Below are 17,868 nucleotides of genomic sequence, written 5' to 3'. Positions count from 1 at the left end.
TGGAACTTAACATACTGTAGAAGATAAACCCATTATAAAAAGAAACATTGTTTCTACTGAAACTTTAAAAATATTCCTGTCAGCACCTCTCTTCCACCATTGTGGATAATTAAGAGTTGACCAGTGTAATACTGGTAGACATAACTTTTCTCTAAGTTGCACTGAGGGTTTCTTATTTAATATTATCTTTTATTATATTACTAAGGACTAGATGTAGCTGTCTTCTTTTTTATAGGTAAGAAAGTAGAGAACCTAAATGACAATTTACTTCTATTTTTTTTATCACCTAAGTGTTCTGTTCAGATTCAGAGTTCTCAAACTGGTCTCTGTGTATTCTAGTGCCTTCAGAATACTATTAGAATCTGATGAAGACAGACTTCTTGTTGTATTTAATCGAGGGTTGATCTTGATGACTGAGGTAAATACTTTATTGCGTTTTACTGTAGATTTATTTCAATTTAATGTTCTCACCCAGACTTCTTGTTTTGTGGATATTTAAAGTTTATTGTAAACTGTTTTACAGGTGTCTGGATTTTAAATATGCAGATCAGTAAATGCTAATTTACATTCCAAGAATTAGGTCACAGTTTTTGGGTGCTGTTTTCTTTTTCCATAGTAATTACGTACTTTTCCCCTCAGTTTGTATTTAGAACACTTGAAATAGACTAGTTTTATAAATTCATTTGTAAGACTAGAAATGGATGAAATCTGTAGGATTTAATTGAGGACACACATAATTTCTCAAGAGTGTGCTTATTTGACCCAATTCCTCATCAGAGGAAGCTAGTGAGATTGTTACAGGTGGTTACAATCAGCTGTTAATTTTTCCCATGATTATTGAACATCCACTGTGAGATGATTTTAAGTCCACAGAGGTGCATAGTACCCTTTATTCTGATAATGGAGGTAAGATGAAAGTACATGCCAAAGGCACCATGAAAATTAAGAGGTAGGATAGTTTTTTCAGTTAATGGTATTATAGAATAGGAATACAACATGTGAAACTGCACTTTGAAGAATTTGGACTTGCAGAGATAAGCGGGAAAACATTTAGATAAATGACTTAATCAGCACAAAGGCAAGAAGGTATTGGTTGTATTCAACAAATACCAAATATTTCTGTTTGGCTAAAACGAAAGTATGTGAAGAGGAGTAGTGAGAATTTCATTCTTTCATTCAACAGATGTTTGAATGTCTACTCTGTGCCAGGCATTGTGCTAGGCACTGGGGATACAGCAGTGAACAAGACAGACATGGTTCCTATCCTCACAGCTCACAGGTTAAATGCCACACAAGTACATTGTTCAGATTATGTACTGCCACAGATTCTAGGTTATGAATTTTCAGCTGTGAATTGCGAATAGTACATAGGCTATGGGGGACTGATTTGAGAGGATTAGAAAGAAGGTGCATTGGTGTAAAATGAAATAGGAAAAAACTAAGGATTTCATTAAGCTAGTACTGTTAAAGGAATCAAAAGATTTAACAAGCCAGTATGATTAAAGGAATTCCTACCTTTTGGAGTTCTTTTACCTCTTTCAGACCTACTATTTTGAGTATGACTGACAGCTATTTCACCACTGTCTTTCATAGAAACCCTGGAAAGTTAGTTAAAGCAGTCACCTCTTCTCCCCAGTCTTCCTGTTGTTGCTGCTGCATTGTAATCTCTAAAGCTTGCAGTCTTAGAGATATGTACTTAGAGCAAACAGTAACCCCCCCCAAAAAAAAATCAGATTAAATAAATTATTCCTTCAAAGTAAAATGTAAACACAAAATATCACACTGTGAAAGTGAGGACTATTTTGTATTTTAAAAGAGCTGAATGGGAGCATTTGACTTGTAGATAGAAAGCAGATACATTTGCTTTGTGCAGATATGCACACACATAGTCTTAGTCTGAAAACATCTGTCATAGAGGATGAGCAGTACCATTTTGTGGCTCAATAAAGTAAAAGTGAAATGAAATTTTTCATTTTTTTAAATCACTTGTAGTCTTTCAACACACTGCATATGATGTATCATGAAGCCACAGCTTGCCACGTGACTGGAGACTTGGTAGAACTTCTGTCAATATTCCTTTCAGTTTTGAAGTCTACTCGCCCATATCTTCAGAGAAAAGGTTTGATTAATCCTACTTCTTATTTTTGTTAGTTTAACAATTAAAGAGAATCCACATGCTTCAGAGAATTTGTCTTCTTCTCTAATTTATGTACGGAAAACGGGGCTGATGTTAGCTAACCATTAGGAAAATGTTTATCATGACCTCCTGATATAAAACTGGAATGATCTTGTCTATTTTCTCTATCTCTGCCTGAAAAATAGGCAAGCATGCTATAAGTGTCAAAATTTAGGAGATTGGAAAATATTTCTAAACACAGTAACAACATGAGTATTTGTGAAGTTCCTCTGGCTGGAAACTTACATGGCTTAGGTTAAATCATTTATTTTCAAGAGAAATAAATAACTATAAAACAAACACCTCTTGTGTCCCTATAAAGTAGTGTGAACTTTGAAATGCATATAAATTCCTAGAAAATGGGGCATATCATCACTTAAAATATGTGCTTTTAAGAAATACAGCAGGTTTAACAATAGTAGCCATCTCATGAAAATAATCACTTAACTTTCACCAAAGATGTTTATGTAATTAATTTGGATTTCTTAGTGTAAGCATTCTGTAGTTTACAACAGAAAATAATTGTGAGGAAGTTTGATCTCAAATGGCATATTTACATACGCTTTTGTGTTTGCAGATGTGAAACAAGCATTAATCCAGTGGCAGGAGCGCATTGAATTTGCCCATAAACTGTTAACTCTTCTTAATTCCTATAGCCCTCCAGAACTTAGAAATGCCTGTATAGGTAAGTTACTTGGAAAATATAGCTGTGTAAAAACCTAGTGGAAGAACATTTTTGTGGGATTGTGTGTGTATATGTAAGATGTAATGTTAGTTCTGTAGGGTTTGGAAGACATTTGTACTTCTTATGTGTGACTTACACTGGCCAGCAGATCCTAAGAAAATCAAGTTCTGTTTCTTAACATATCAATAATTAACTATGTCATTATAGGCAGGTCACTTTATATATGGGCTTGCTGACCTAAGGTTATCTATCTCTAGATCTCTTACAGCTCTGAAATCTTCTGATCCTATTTAAACAAGGTAGAATCATGCAGATGTTTACAGATTAGAACTGACATTGTAAAGAGTGGGGGTGATTATTTCCCTGTGAGTTCTTTTGCCTGAAGATACTTCCTAGTAGCTCTTCTTAGACTCCTGAGTATTTTATATTTTTACTAATTGCATATTTATAATGATAATTTGTGTCTGTTAAAGGACCCCCTTGTTTTAAATTCATATTGAATTTTTTACTGCCTTAGAAGCCATTTAAATAATCTTTAGAGACTATAGCTACTTATTTACAATTTCTCAAAATGACATGTATAACTGTCATGTAGAAGCAGTCAGTTTTGGCAGGTGTTGGCCTGATGTTCTGTAGAATTACAGGCCTACACTTCTCCATTAAGAGGGGAAGGGTGCAGGACTTCTGTGGCAGTCCAGTGGTTAAGACTCTGCACTTCCACTGCAGGGGGCATGGGTTCGATCCCTGGTCAGGGAACTAAGATCCCACAGGCTGTGCAGCGTGGCCAAAAAAAAAAAAAAAAAAAAGAGGAGGGGTGCATAGCAGTAACCTCTAATTGCCAGAAACTCCGCCAGTAGCCTGTCAGTAGCCTGAGCTTTACTCCTATGTAATTACAGGATGAGAGTCAGTCCAGCTAGCATCATGAAACATTAAAAGTAGATTAAGGATTCTCAGATCCAAAGAATTTTGAACCTTAGATTTATAAGCTGCTTTGATTGATTTTATGAAGATACATAATCAGTATGCATTAAATATTTCCCTCAGTGTACTTCTCCATGATGCTTCTCTTAATAGTTTTAAACTTTGGTTTCTAAATAATGCCCGATTGTTGTTTAGTAACTCTGCTGATCCGGATTTGATTAAGCATCAGACAGAATTTCTCCCAGAGTTAAGTGCTAAAACAGTTTTAGACTCTAAAACTTTTTAGCTGCCACACTGCAATCAGTCACCCCAGTAGGATTTGTGAGTTTGAAAGTAGCAGGTAACATACTCCAGTTTTTTAATATCCAAATTGTGTTTTTATTTTCAGATGTCCTCAAGGAACTTGTGCTTTTGAGTCCCCATGACTTTCTTCATACTCTGGTTCCATTTCTACAACACAACCATTGTACTTACCATCACAGTAATATACCAAGTATGTATTCATCTAGCACGGTAGTGAACATGGTTGGCATTTAATCTTTCTGCACACTGAAACATGGAGATTTATTTTTTCAATTTATTCTTATTGTACACTTTTAATGTCTTAGTGTCTCTTGGACCTTATTTCCCTTGTCGAGAAAATACCAAGCTAATAGGAGGGAAAAGCAATATTCGGCCTCCGCGCCCTGAACTCAATATGTGCCTCTTGCCCACAATGGTGGAAACCAGTAAGGTATGTTGGGATGCCAGGAAAACCATGTTTTTCTAGTACACAGTAATTTGAAATTCCCCTCTGGCAGTTATGAGTATATTAGATTTAAATGATCATTTTGTGGATCCTAAGAAGATTAGACTCATTTGGACTTTTTCCTGCTCTGAAATGTTGGTTGAATATTTGCAAAATCAACAATAAGCACAAGTAGTAAGTTTTTTTCCCCCCTCAATAAATATCCTAACAGACTCATTAGTATTTGTCACTAGGCTAAATTATAAATGGGTCATATATCTAAATCTGAAAGGTCAAGTTAGGTACTTACTATTGTTTATATTTCGCCATATAATCAATGACTTCTTTTACTGCCCTCTAATTATAATCCTTTGACCTAAGCCTAATTATCACTGACTGATAGATTTATCATCATTTATAGCCTAGTTCTTGTTCTCTAATACTTAACTCTAAAATAATGCTAATTCTAAATTATAGAGAGAAGGTACATTGACACAGGATAATTTATCTCAGTTCCAACACTTTCCTAAACAATTTTTCCACTTTATCTTTCCTCACCCCACTTTATTCACATTCTCCCTTGCCCACTGTCTTTAGATCTTAACTACATTTAAGAAGTTCTTATAAGATAAAATATTTAAAATAATTAACACTGTAGTAACCATTACAGAAATTATTTGGACTCTATTTCAAAAATCAAATTTAATTCACTCTTCTTGATGATATGTCTATAGAGCTCAAGTGTCACATTTTAAAATCCTACAGTAATTTTACTTTATTAAAGTATGTAGAAATAAGGGGTAATTTTAATTGAAGGCATTTGCACACTGAAAATAAACTTGTGGCAATTAAGATCTTAATAACATTAACAGAAACTTGGAATTTAAAACTAGGTTCTTATAGAATTTAAATATTTAATCAGCTTTTTAGTTAAACTTATTACGTTTGCACAAAATATGCTCTTTAATTTATTATACAATTTAAGTGCAACCATTTTATCATCTTTAACCTTCAGGGCAAAGATGACGTTTATGATCGTATGCTGCTAGACTACTTCTTTTCTTATCATCAATTCATCCATCTATTATGCCGAGTTGCAATCAACTGTGAAAAATTTACTGAAACATTAGTTAAGCTGAGTAAGTATAAAAGATGAGCAGTAAATTCCACTGAATTATTTTAAGCCCGTAGCCATTCAGGAAGGGGAGGAAAAAAATGAGCCAATCCTTTTTTTTCTTTTTTAAAGTGAATGTTTAAAAATATTAATTATTCTCGGGAACATTTTTATGTTTATTAAGAAAACACCAACTTACTGGTTTCCATTGAATAGTTCTTCCCAGAGTTTCAGCTGGCTTATAAAGGAGTGTGGAGTAGGGCTGATCACTTTTGTACATAGAAGCCCAAGTTCTCCTCCATCTACCCAGCAGAATTTAAAAACAAAAACCAAAAACTGCTCTGCTTAGGGAGGCAGGCTTAGAGATGGACTTCCCCAGCCCTGATCTGAGGGTAAGATGAGATCAGTAGTGCCAGCTGGCAACACCGGGAGCAAGCCGAGTGGACTTGCCAGGGTGAAGCAGAGGTGCATATATGAGTAAATTAGGAGGTAAGTCTCATAAAATAGAGGGGTGAGTGAGAAGGGAAACTTGAAAAGGAAGATATGAGAAATAGAAAAAATAATCAGTGAATTATGAAGGGGGGGAAACCTTGAATTATTTTTATGTAATATTGTCTCTCTGAGGATGTGCCTGAGAGCTCTTAGAGGACTGCTCCCTGTGGGTGACTTTTTCCAGCTGATAAGTCTTTAGAAGATAAGTAGCCCTCCAGGTGTCCCTTATCTCAGGACCTCCAGAGTTCTCAGGTTCTGTGTGCCCTGTGAATCTGTTGTCTTTAGGGATGGCCCAGGAACCTCTCCAGTGTACTGTAGGTTTGTTTCAGAGCGTGGGAAGTGAAATACTCGTGGAACCACCACCCAGGTCAAGAAATAACAATATTACCGTATCCTAGAAGTTCCCCCTTGTGCTCCTTCTCAATCACAACCCCTTCCTTCCTGTGGAAAAGGTTTTGGTCCACTATGGATAGGGCGAAAGATGTGAACATACCTTAGGTTTTGTTATCCAAGAAGAATGAAGTGGTAACAACTGTCAGGGATAATTCCTCTTCAGGAAAACCATCTTATTGGTAAGTGTTTAGAGTGTCTTCAGATTTGAAAGGGTGTTCCTTCCACCGGTTTTCATATATATGTGGCTGAAGATTGGGGGGTGGGCGGGTGAGGATATATTCAGATCGGCCATTTCATGATTATATAATTGGGTTGTGGCACTTGGTAAAAAGCTAAAACCTAGCAGTGGCGATGATCAAGTGTGGGGAAATATCCAGGAGATCTAGTAACACAGCCTTGCTCCCAGATAAGAAGGAAGACTTATAAACATGCTGACCTTAAGAAAAGTTCTTAGTAATCGTGTTCATATGATTTATACCAAAAGTTACGTGAGGAGCTATTTTATCTACTTGAACAGCTCTGACCAAATAATGAATGTTCTACCCTGTGTGGGACTGTCTTCCTCATCAACACAAATACCTAGTTTTGGGGAAATTAAACATGGGGAGGAGAAGGAGGAGGGAAAGAAAGGAAACACAGTTAGCTATCCATATTAGCTGAATCAACTTCCATAATATTTTATGCTCTCATCACTTATACTCAGGAAGCACAGTTGTGCTGGCTCGTGGTGTTTGGTTCTCTACATAAGCACTATTCTTTAGAACTTTCTACCAGGATGGAAATACTCTCCAGCTGCATCACCATCCACAGTGTGATAGCCACTGGCCATATGTGAGTGTTGAGAGCTTGAAATGTGATTAAGGAGGTGAATTTTTTATTTTAACCAGATTAATTTTAAATAGCCAGATGTGGCTGGTGGCTACTGTATTGCATAGGACAGCTCTAGATATAAACCAAAACCTTAAAAAATTGAGCAGGAAAAAAATTTTTTCATGGTTATATCTTAGTTAATGTAGAAAATTGGACATTGTTTTAGATATGAAGTAAAACAGAGACCTAAAAGCAGTGCTTATGCTTCTTACAAATGGAAGAATTATGTCCCAGTGTTTGAAAGTAACTCTCTCTTCTAGCTGAAATGACTGTTTACAAGGAGAGGCCACTAGGAAAGAGCTTGAGAAAGCAAAGCCCACATTAACGACTGTGATGGGAAGCAGAGAGTTGATAGGGAGTTTTAATTTGTATATAGTTTCTTCAAGAAATTATATTTGGCAACAAGAGAGGGAAGGGTAAGCTTAAACTGGTTATGTCCTTAATCATTTGAGTCTTAAGGCTAGGTGGTCCAAGGGCCAGAATATCATGACTGTAGGTAGAAGTGTCTCAAGACCTGTATTAGATTGCAAGTCATTCCAGATTTGATGAAAAGTCTTTATGGTAATTCTTACATGGGTAACTGAGTAGATTTTAAGATTTGTTAGGGGGATAAAAAGGAATTACACAATAATTGTAGATTAGAATTACAGGGGATAGAGTTGCAGGTCCTAAATAGTAAACAAAGGGAGCGTTGAAGTGCTCTTGAAGTGAGGACAGTCAGGCATAGGGTTAGGGGAGACAGAGAAAAAGTGGGAAGAGAATTCCGGGAATGTGAACAAAGCTGCTGACTGCCATGTGAAATACTAGTGTGTCTTGAGACCGCAGTATTTTGATACTTAAAAAGAGCCAATTTTTAGCCAGAAAAATTTTGCAAAAGAAGAATAGTGCCAGATTACTGGCACTATTGATTTCCAGAATACTTACTAAAGATAAGAGTAATTTTTTAAAAAATTTTTTGGTATTTAATACATAGTTCACAATTCAAAGCAATATCAAAAAGGTGTATACATCACTGTTTCACTCACAGACATGCCCACCATCAATTTTATTCATTTTTTTGCATAAAAACAGCAAGTATTGGTTTATTTTCTCCCTTTCTTATGTAAATATCCTCCATATTCTCGGAGGACCAACTGTGGATTGAAATTTACACTACAGTCATTGTATTACCATTTTATATAAGGATATTCAGCATCGGGGGCTCCTGGAACCAATCCCCCATGAATACCCAGGGAATGACTGTAAATCTAATGATTAAAACCACATGATGCAGATATGGAAGCACATAAGTAGAACAGTGGAAAAACAGCCCCAGAACAAACATAAGGATACACAAGGATTTGATAGATAACAAAGGTGACAGACATATCAGAGTAGTGGAAAATGGGTAATATTGAGACAATTGGCTAGCTGTCTGGGAAAGGAAAGGCAAGAGTAATATCTTCTTTGCTTCTTAGACCAAAATACATCCTAGGAGGATTAAATATTTAATTGTGAAAAATAAAATCCTAGAAATATTAAAGAAAAAACATAGGATCATATGGATACCACCTTGAGATTTGAAGGACTGTGTTAAGCAGGACACGAAACCCAGAAACAATAAAATAAATTGAAATTTTTGACTGCATAAAAATTGGAAGTACTACATGTTGAAAATGCCATAAATTGAATTAAAATACAAACAGCTAATGGGGAAAATATTTGCATTCTTAACAGATAAATGGCTAGTAGTGCCAATGGCCAATGTACAGAGAGTTTTTAGGATTCAGCAAGATGGTAAAGAACATTAAAAAAAGCAAAGGACATGAAGAAGGCAGTACACGTGCGCACGCACGCGCACACACACACACAATAAATGTTTGGTAACCATATGAGAAGTTGCCAATCCTTACTAATAAAGAAAGCAAACAACAATTATTTCTCTTTTTTTTCCCCCCCAACTATGAGATGAAGTTTAGATGATATGCATACTTACACAGTTTGGGGAAAGAGGAGATCTTATAATGGGGTCAATTTGGAGAGGCAGTTTAGATGGTTTGTGCCCTTTGCCCCAGCAGTACCAGATCTAGGAATCCACCCTAAATCTACTCATAAAAGTGTACAATAACATACATAGGATGTTTATTTTCAATTGGTTTGTATTGGGTAAAACTGGAAACAACTGAAATGTCTATCAATAGAAGCCTAATTAAGTAAAACATAGTTCATTTGTATTATATAGTCTTTAAAATAAAAAGATAGGAATTGACCTTGTTTCACATGAAAAAAGCAAATTGGAAAACATATAGAATATAACCACATTCTTATAAACAAGGGGGAAGAAATCAGTACATGTAAAAAAAAAATGGAGGATTATAATCTTAACTGTATAAGGATAAAATTATGGAATGCTTTTATTTTCTAGGTTAAATATCTAGAAGATTTAAATTATTTGTAATGTTCATGCATTGGTTTTATATTTGAGGAAAAAAATTTTTTTCAAAACATAGAAAATTGGTACTGCAAACCCTAATTGTACCAAATTTTTTAGGTACCATAGTTCACGTGCAGATTAACAAGATGTCCAAGTAAAATTAAACTAAATAACAAATCCCTAGATTTCATCATTTAATTTTCATTTTTAGGGACAAAACAAGAATATCACCTTTACTATTTGACATTAGTTTTTCTTTTGTTTTTTGGGTTTTTTTTATTTTTTGACATTAGTTTTTGAAAGTTTTCTTAATGCATTAGTAAGTGAAAGATTTTTTTTAAGATTTTTTGCAAGTAACATGATGTACCTAGAAAATCCATAATCTTCAAAATCTCTATAATTAAAAAATTAACATAGTTGATAGAAGTAAACAGATTAAAAATTCATATTATAAAAAGCACAGCTCTTGTTCATGTTTCAGCTTTTTGTGATATCAAGGTGGTACTGATTGGAGAAACAGCTGGTTAGCTGTTTCCCAAAAGGCTTCTTAGGATGAATATACTTCAAACAAGTGCCAATCATTCAGTACACATAGGAAACCAGCTTTTACCCATCCACCAAGGGCAAATCCATTTATCCTAGGTTATATATGGTAATTACATTTAATAGACATACATATAATTTAGGGGTTGGTTACCAGTTTGTTAATTTACAAAGAAGAATTGGCACAGGGATCTGAATTACGTGGTAGGGCCAGCAGATTTTTTTCCAGTAACCTACATGGGAAGCTGAATAAACAATAATAGGTTGCTCAGTGGGTATGAAGTCAGAAATAGGGGAATTAGAAGAATCAGATGTGATATTCTAAGGCCGAAGCTCTCACTTCCCATGGATAATGCTTGGATGGGATAAATACTCCTATAGAAAGCTGGACAAAGAATCATAACACAATTCAGATAGGAGAAACCCTAACTAGTAAATATACATATAAAATATTTCATCCTCACAGCAATCATCTGAATTACCATTTTACCTACAAAAACAGTTTTTAAAAGATTTTTCTTTTAAAAATACACTCAGCCGCTTCTGCAGTATAAGGTGCTTCTGTTGAGGAAGCAATATGTTTGGAACAGCTTTTCATTATTGCTTATTAGTTCCTCTATGGGTGGGAACAGGGTGGGGTAAGGACCCTATTGTTAAGGATGCCTGAAGTCACAGGATGAAGAAGGATAAGTGATATAGGAGCCAGGATGTTTTAGGCCTGCCCATCCTGTTTACTGAGGTAAGGCGTGGAATTGTGCCTGCGAATGCTGGTGATTGCATCTCCCTGTGCTTTGCACCCAGTAAGTGACACCCCAGAAGGTATTGGAGGAGTGTGTAGAATAGAATGGCATTGGCCTCTACCTTAAGTCAACAGAGCCAACATACTCCTTATCCTCAGTGCTTTGTGAAAATGCTGGAAAGAAACTGAAACTTCTACTCTGAAGGGATGGCCTTCCTTCTAAAGGAGGTGCAGCTCAGATAGGGAATAGGTAGGACTGTGAAAGAGGTGTCTTTAGCTCACCATGGGTGGCACAGTGTTTTCCGGAGTGTAGTGTACAGGATGGCCCAGGGAAAATAATTTTCATGTTAATAAATGTGAATAGATCTTACTTATTACAAAAATAAATAACTCGTACACCAAATGCATGATTTTCCTGGATGTTATATTGCCGAAGACAAGGCTAATGTAGTATTAGCCTCTCTGAGTCAATCTAAAGAACAGTATCAAGTAAACAGTACAGGTGATGGACAGATATGAAAACAGTCATGAAAATGATACATGAAATGACTAAAGTTTGGGGAAACACTGATTATTGAAAAGATTATGGGCTTTAGAATCAGATAAATCTGGGGTAGATACAACTGTATCACTCACTAGCTTCTGGGATGAAACAGCAGATTATGTGATCTCTCTGAGCCTAATTTCCTCATCCAGAAACGCGGGCTAAATGAGGAAAACATAATGCCTTCCAAATTTGATGAGAAAATTAAATGTGATTATCTGACGTACCTAGCACAATAGATGTTAGTATGTTTATTTTGTTCTTCACTTGTAAAATATATTTGAATCAGAGTATTACCTGAAAACAGTCTGAGATCATAGAAGGCCTCCGTGTTTTGTTTGTTTGTTGTGGTAGTGCTAGCTTTTTAGTAGTTGTGGAAAATAGGAATAAAGACTGTTTTACTTTGAGGATAATGTCGGGGGTGGTGGTGGATAAAGTCTAGAGGATCTTAAATTGTAGTATGAAGCCTGCTTTCACATGGGAGGGTTTATGTCAGAGCAGCCCCTAGTTCAGGGGTTGGCAGACTATTTTTGCAGTGGGCCGTGGGCCATATGGCCAACCCCTGCTCTACTTTTATGGGTAATTATGCAGAGACATGGGAACATAGGAACTTTCTTCCCTGTAGCCAACAGTGTTGATGACATGCCCTTGTTTGCTTATGTGTATTGTGATCTTATGATGGGTAAATGCCTCCAATCCAAACCAGATTAGGGTATTACTTTCCTTGGGTCTTTACAAAGGAATTAATCTTGACAGGAAAATAAAGAAAAATAGGCTTTCCCGCAAAAGAGAGTCTAGGTATCCTTCGATGACAAAATTGGTGACTGATCTGATTTCCCTAAGATTTTCCCAAACCCATGGTCTAATATAGAGGCAAACGATAGCCTGCATGCTGCCTGTTTCTGTACAACCAATGAGCTACCTGCAAGTTAAGAAGAGTTTTTATAATTTTAAATGTTTTTTTTTAAAAACTACATTCTATTTTGTGATATACATGAAAATTACATGAGATTCAACTTTCAGTCTTCTTAAAGAATGTTTTATTGAAAGACAGCCACACCCATTCATTTGGTGTTGTCTGTGGAGTAATTGCAACAGACTTAAACAGCCAGCAAAGTCTAAAATACAGGTACCTGCCAAGTTTGAAAAGTTTGCTTTATGCCACTGCACTTTTATGACATACCTACATTACTACCTCTTTTTGCTAACCAAATGAAATCCAAAGAGGATTTTTGCTTTAATGGAAAAAGGTAATTGCTTTTTCACTTTATGCTGTTTCAGCTTATGAAAGCTGATTACTCCTAATCGGGGGAAACCTGTAATGACTATTTGGCCATTTACCAAAAAGGTTTGCCAACTTCAGGTGTTACTCCTAATTTTTTTCTTAACTGGAAGAGGATAACTTGTATTTTATTTCTCCTCCATGATTATACTTTCCCTGGGGGCTGGGAGTGTTGGAGGATGGAAAATTTACTTACAACTGACTGTGGCATTACAACTTCTGTGCTTTGAGAGAGCTAGAAGGGCAGAGGGTAGGGGAACAAATTTCTTAAGGACATACTTGATATCTGTAATAGTCAAGAAGAGGAAAGGTTGAAACCTTAGACGTTCCAAATAGGATGCTGACATATAACAGCTAAGTATGATCCACCCAAAAGATCCTGGGGACAAGGCTAGAAGCTGTTAGAGCAGAATTTACCTAAATCTACTATAAAGGTAATTCGCTTTATCTTTGGAGAAATGAGATAAAAGAGGAAAGAATGATATGTTTTCTAATTCTTCACATCCTCTGTTTGAACGTGCACCCTGCCCCTCCACTGTAGTCTAGGTATTCCATGTAATATGATCTAAATATGCAGAGTGGTACCTTAATCCAAGAAAACTTTGGAGCCACTTGCAGTAACTTTTATTACATTGTCCCAGATAAAGTTCTAATTCTCAAAAAGCAGAATTGGTTTAAGTTGTTTGCAGGTCCTTCTGGGAATGAGGTATGGGATATATATAAATAAAGTCAAAGTGTACTGCACTCTAAAATATTTCACTGGTTAAAACATTGAGATGAATTCTTCCCCTTTAAGTATTTTATGTATTTCTAAAACGTAGAAAATATGCAGTTATGACTGGAAATAGCTATATTATTATACCTACAGAGTTTAATATCTCAGTAGTGTAATTTATAATTATAACCTATTCTGATTTCTTTTCAAATATTAGGTGTCCTAGTTGCCTATGAAGGCTTGCCACTTCATCTTGCACTGTTCCCCAAACTTTGGACTGAGCTATGCCAGACTCAGGTAAAGAAAATGAGTTTTAGATGACCTGGTCTTTCATCTCATCCGACCACATGGTCGGTGATTTTAGGAACACTGGGTTGAAAACTGGCTGGAAATTGGGAATGTTTTCGAATCTTGGTAGGTAAAATACTATTAATGGAAATAACTGTTAAGCATTTGGCATCGAGTTGCCCTTTGAAGTTTTTTATATCTGTAATATTTGTATCACAAAGGGTATTTCAGACAAGCTGTTTATAGTAAAGTTTCTCGTTTAAAGGCCAATATAAACAGTTGTGGTGAAAGTCTGAAACAGGGAGAGATATTAGGGCAAGAAGGCATATAAGCCACTTCTTGCGCTCCTTCACCTCCCCCATCTATTTCTTCTCCCCTCCACCATTCCAAAAGCTCTAGCAGAAACCATTTCAGCATTCTGTCCTTTACCTCTCGCTTACCTGTTACCTCAGAGCAGTTTTTTAAGTCTGATGCACTTATTTTCTTATCAGCAATCTCACTGAGAACAGAAAACACTGTAACCGTAACCTTCCTACCTTAAGTCCAAGAGCCAACCCTTTAAAGTGGGCACCTAAATAATGCTTGTTAAATTGTGGAGGGAGAATGTTGGGGAGAGGGGAAGAAATCAGATTGATCCTAAGGTTTGGCTCATTCCTTGGATCAGGCATAAGGAATCCCCACTCTCTTCAGGCCCTGAAAAAAACTGTTGATCTCTTGCCTGAGTGCATCTCCCCATTCCCAGAAGATGAGTTGATTAATTCCTTTGGCATAAACCTTTACCCACATTTAGCATCTGGAATACTTTTGAGTCTGGTCCAGTCTCCTGCCCAGGCAGTTGTGCTCTGGATATTCTCCTAATGGATGTGTGTCACATGATACTGTAGTTGCTTCTCTGCCTCCTTGTCCCAAACCATGAACTCCTCTGCATCATCTCTATTCCTATAGAAATTTCATTTTGTTTTCTATACTAGGAATCTTTGATAGGCTAGTATACTTAAAATGGTTTAGTACTTAGTAAACATTCAGAAAACAACTTGCTGGTTGACTTTTGAGCTGAGTGGTTTATTCAGTAATTTGCAACAAATCTCTTGCTCCCCCCCGCCCCCACCCCTTGGTCACTTGCTGCTCTCTCTTCATTCTTCTTGATTTAGGGAGCTGCTTTTTTTGGTTTCTGTACTATGCCACTGCCTATTGCTTCCCTGTTGCTTTATCTGCTTCTGCACTGTACTACTCTCTTGACTTTTTCCCACAGAATTCATCACCCCCAGAACTTCCCTTAAAGTCACACCATCTGAGGCTTCAGTGCCCCTACCAGCCCTATAGAAGCGTCTGTGCTGTGCAAGAAATATAGGCAGCAGGCAGAGACTACGACCAGTAGAATAAGGCAGGTTTTCCTGACACCAAGGATCTGAAGACCTGGGTGCTGGTCCTACTTGACTCCTAATTTCTTGGGTGACCTTGAGCAGTTTACTTACCACAGTGCTTACTCTAATAAAATATATAAGTATGTAGATGTACATATTATCTAAACTTTGTCCTATTTTTTTTAAACAGTCCATTTTTCTTCCATATAAATGATCTATTATTAAAACACACATATAAATAATCTAGGGAATATATTTACTCAAAGACATACTACTTGTGTTTAAGAGCCATGACCATTTGAAAACAGGAAAACCAAATTTTAGTACAATTTCCATATTTTGGGACCCACTAATTCTGTTTGAGATTATTAGGAAAAGAGGTGTGCTGTTTACCTTTGTGATATTTATGGGGCGGAAGGGTATTTACCAAATTACTATTGTTAATGAGATTATATAGTGAAAGTTTTAACTCATTTTAGGGAGTAAATCTAATTCTTAAAATTTGTCTTTTCTCTACGGGTCATTTGGTTATCTATTAATTTTCCTCAAAAACATCATCCTATTTGTTAGTCTTATTTGTCCAGTCCTTATTAACTCTTAATGCTAGATAATAAAGCTGCATTTCTTATAAAAACATATTTGTTGTTTTGCCATTCAGACTTTTTCAGGTCTCTTCTGTGTCACCCATTTAAGTCCAAGTTAGTAATATTTTAATTTATTGGGAGGACAGTTGCCGTGACTGAAAATTTAGTAGAATGAAGTAAAAGTGGCTTTTCTGGGAATTCCCTGGTGATCCGTTGTTAGGACTCTGTACTTGCTGAGGGCCCGGGTCGGGGAACTAAAGATCCCGCAAGCTGCAGCCAAAAAAAAAAAAAAAAAGTGGCTTTTCCAGTAGGCTGTTAAATGACTTCGGACGTATATCACGAGCAGTGTATTTAACATTTGCAGTTATTTCAGTGCTCAACCAATCAGTGCTTCTTTTCCCCACTTCAGTCGGCTATGTCAAAAAACTGCATCAAGCTTTTGTGTGAAGATCCCGTTTTTGCAGAATATATAAAATGTATCCTAATGGATGAAAGAACTTTCCTGAACAACAACATTGTCTACACATTCATGACACACTTTCTTCTAAAGGTATGTCACAAGTTGGAAACTCAGCGTGTTACTTCCAGTTAGTTAGTGATTGTGCTTTCATTGTGTTGGTCTTTTGGAGATTTTTCTTAATCATCTTTTTCAGGTTCAAGGTCAGGTGTTTTCTGAAGCAAACTGTGCCAATTTGATCAGCACCCTTATTACAAACTTGATAAATCAGTATCAGAACCTGCAGTCTGATTTCACCAACAGAGTTGAAATTTCCAAAGCAAGTGCTGCTTTAAATGGGGTAAGAACTATGCAAGGGAAGTCATGTGCTTCAGAACTTTCCTTAAATCAACTGTAAATTTGGCCTTTGTATGATTTTACTATATACATAACTTTATTATTCAAACTCTGGAAGTCACATATGATGAAAAAACTAACCAAATAAAAATGTGCTCACTCTGCCTTTTCTGTATGTAGCACACACTTTCTGTTACCTTAGAAGACATGAGCTAATATCATTAAATGCTAAGGGCAATGACCACTACTTTCTCACATTTTTTGAAATGGTAACTGTGATGTTTGTTAGTGCCTGCGACTCATAAGTAACTGAAAGTCAGATTAGTAATCTGCATATAAAGCCAGTTAAAACTAGGGAATTGGTTGCCTTCTATAGACTCCCACGAAAGCCATGTCACGGAATAATGAAACACCCTGGAAACGTGCTTGCACACGTCCAGCAGCAGCCTCCCAAGTAACAAAATGCTTAGATGCCAGAACGGATTACAGAGCTAAGTGAGGAAGACCTTATGACATCCACCAGAAACCAAGTAAAACTGACTCCTAGATTAATGAGGCCTAAATTTAAATTGCTCATGGATCATTCAGGGTTTGCTTTTTAAATTCCTGTGTAATTCCCCCCCCGCCTTTTCCATTTTCAGAAAACACTATTTGGGTCTTCAGTCAGACTTAATTAGTGGTGTGGTGCATGAAATAATGGTATTAGTGACCTAGAACCAATGAAATATAAATAGTAGTATCATAACACTGGCTTTCTAGTTTTAACATTCTTCTAACAATACCAGAGGAACCAGGATGGATTCCTGGAAAAGTAAACATGTATGTGCATTTAAACTGTTAACGGTTGTAATGCTGGCTTTGGAATTTGAAGTGTTCCTATCTGGATTTCTGTAGGACTTGCGGGCACTTGCTTTGCTCCTGTCGGTACACACTCCCAAACAATTAAACCCAGCTCTAATTCCTACTCTGCAAGAGCTTTTAAGCAAATGCAGGACTTGTCTGCAGCAGAGAAACTCACTCCAAGAGCAAGAAGCCAAAGAAAGAAAAACTAAAGGTTAGCTTTATGGACTAATAAAATATTGACTTTAGGGTGGGAGAAGGGAAGAATACTGACTTTACAATAGCTGTGTAAGCCTCCTGAATATAAATGCTAAAAACCAGAATTCCCTCAACCACCCCCAGCATGCTCTTAAATGACTCCTTTCAGAGAATTTGTTTTGATGTT

At 36.4% G+C, this 17,868-nt stretch overlaps 1 protein-coding gene across 5 annotated transcripts in view; it reads left to right on the top strand.

Annotated features, from left to right (window-relative positions):
* USP34 (ubiquitin specific peptidase 34) overlaps nucleotides 1–17,868 on the top strand; it is a 234,585-nt gene that overhangs the window by 215,473 nt on the left and 1,244 nt on the right. For 3 of the 5 annotated variants that reach the window (XM_032653399.1, XM_032653400.1, XM_032653401.1), the window contains 10 exons: nucleotides 340–418; nucleotides 1,993–2,119; nucleotides 2,754–2,861; nucleotides 4,171–4,275; nucleotides 4,391–4,515; nucleotides 5,525–5,648; nucleotides 13,832–13,911; nucleotides 16,260–16,400; nucleotides 16,504–16,647; nucleotides 17,538–17,697. In XM_032653399.1, coding sequence (XP_032509290.1) covers nucleotides 340–418; nucleotides 1,993–2,119; nucleotides 2,754–2,861; nucleotides 4,171–4,275; nucleotides 4,391–4,515; nucleotides 5,525–5,648; nucleotides 13,832–13,911; nucleotides 16,260–16,400; nucleotides 16,504–16,647; nucleotides 17,538–17,697 — 1,193 coding nt within the window. The remainder of the gene's footprint in view (nucleotides 1–339; nucleotides 419–1,992; nucleotides 2,120–2,753; nucleotides 2,862–4,170; nucleotides 4,276–4,390; nucleotides 4,516–5,524; nucleotides 5,649–13,831; nucleotides 13,912–16,259; nucleotides 16,401–16,503; nucleotides 16,648–17,537; nucleotides 17,698–17,868) is intronic. The other 2 variants (XM_032653403.1, XM_032653402.1) reach the window with 2 other exon arrangements.

The sequence above is a fragment of the Phocoena sinus genome, chromosome 13 (assembly GCF_008692025.1).
Source record: "Phocoena sinus isolate mPhoSin1 chromosome 13, mPhoSin1.pri, whole genome shotgun sequence".
Lineage (NCBI taxonomy): Eukaryota > Metazoa > Chordata > Mammalia > Artiodactyla > Phocoenidae > Phocoena > Phocoena sinus.
This window is presented reverse-complemented; position numbering and strand designations above follow the sequence as displayed.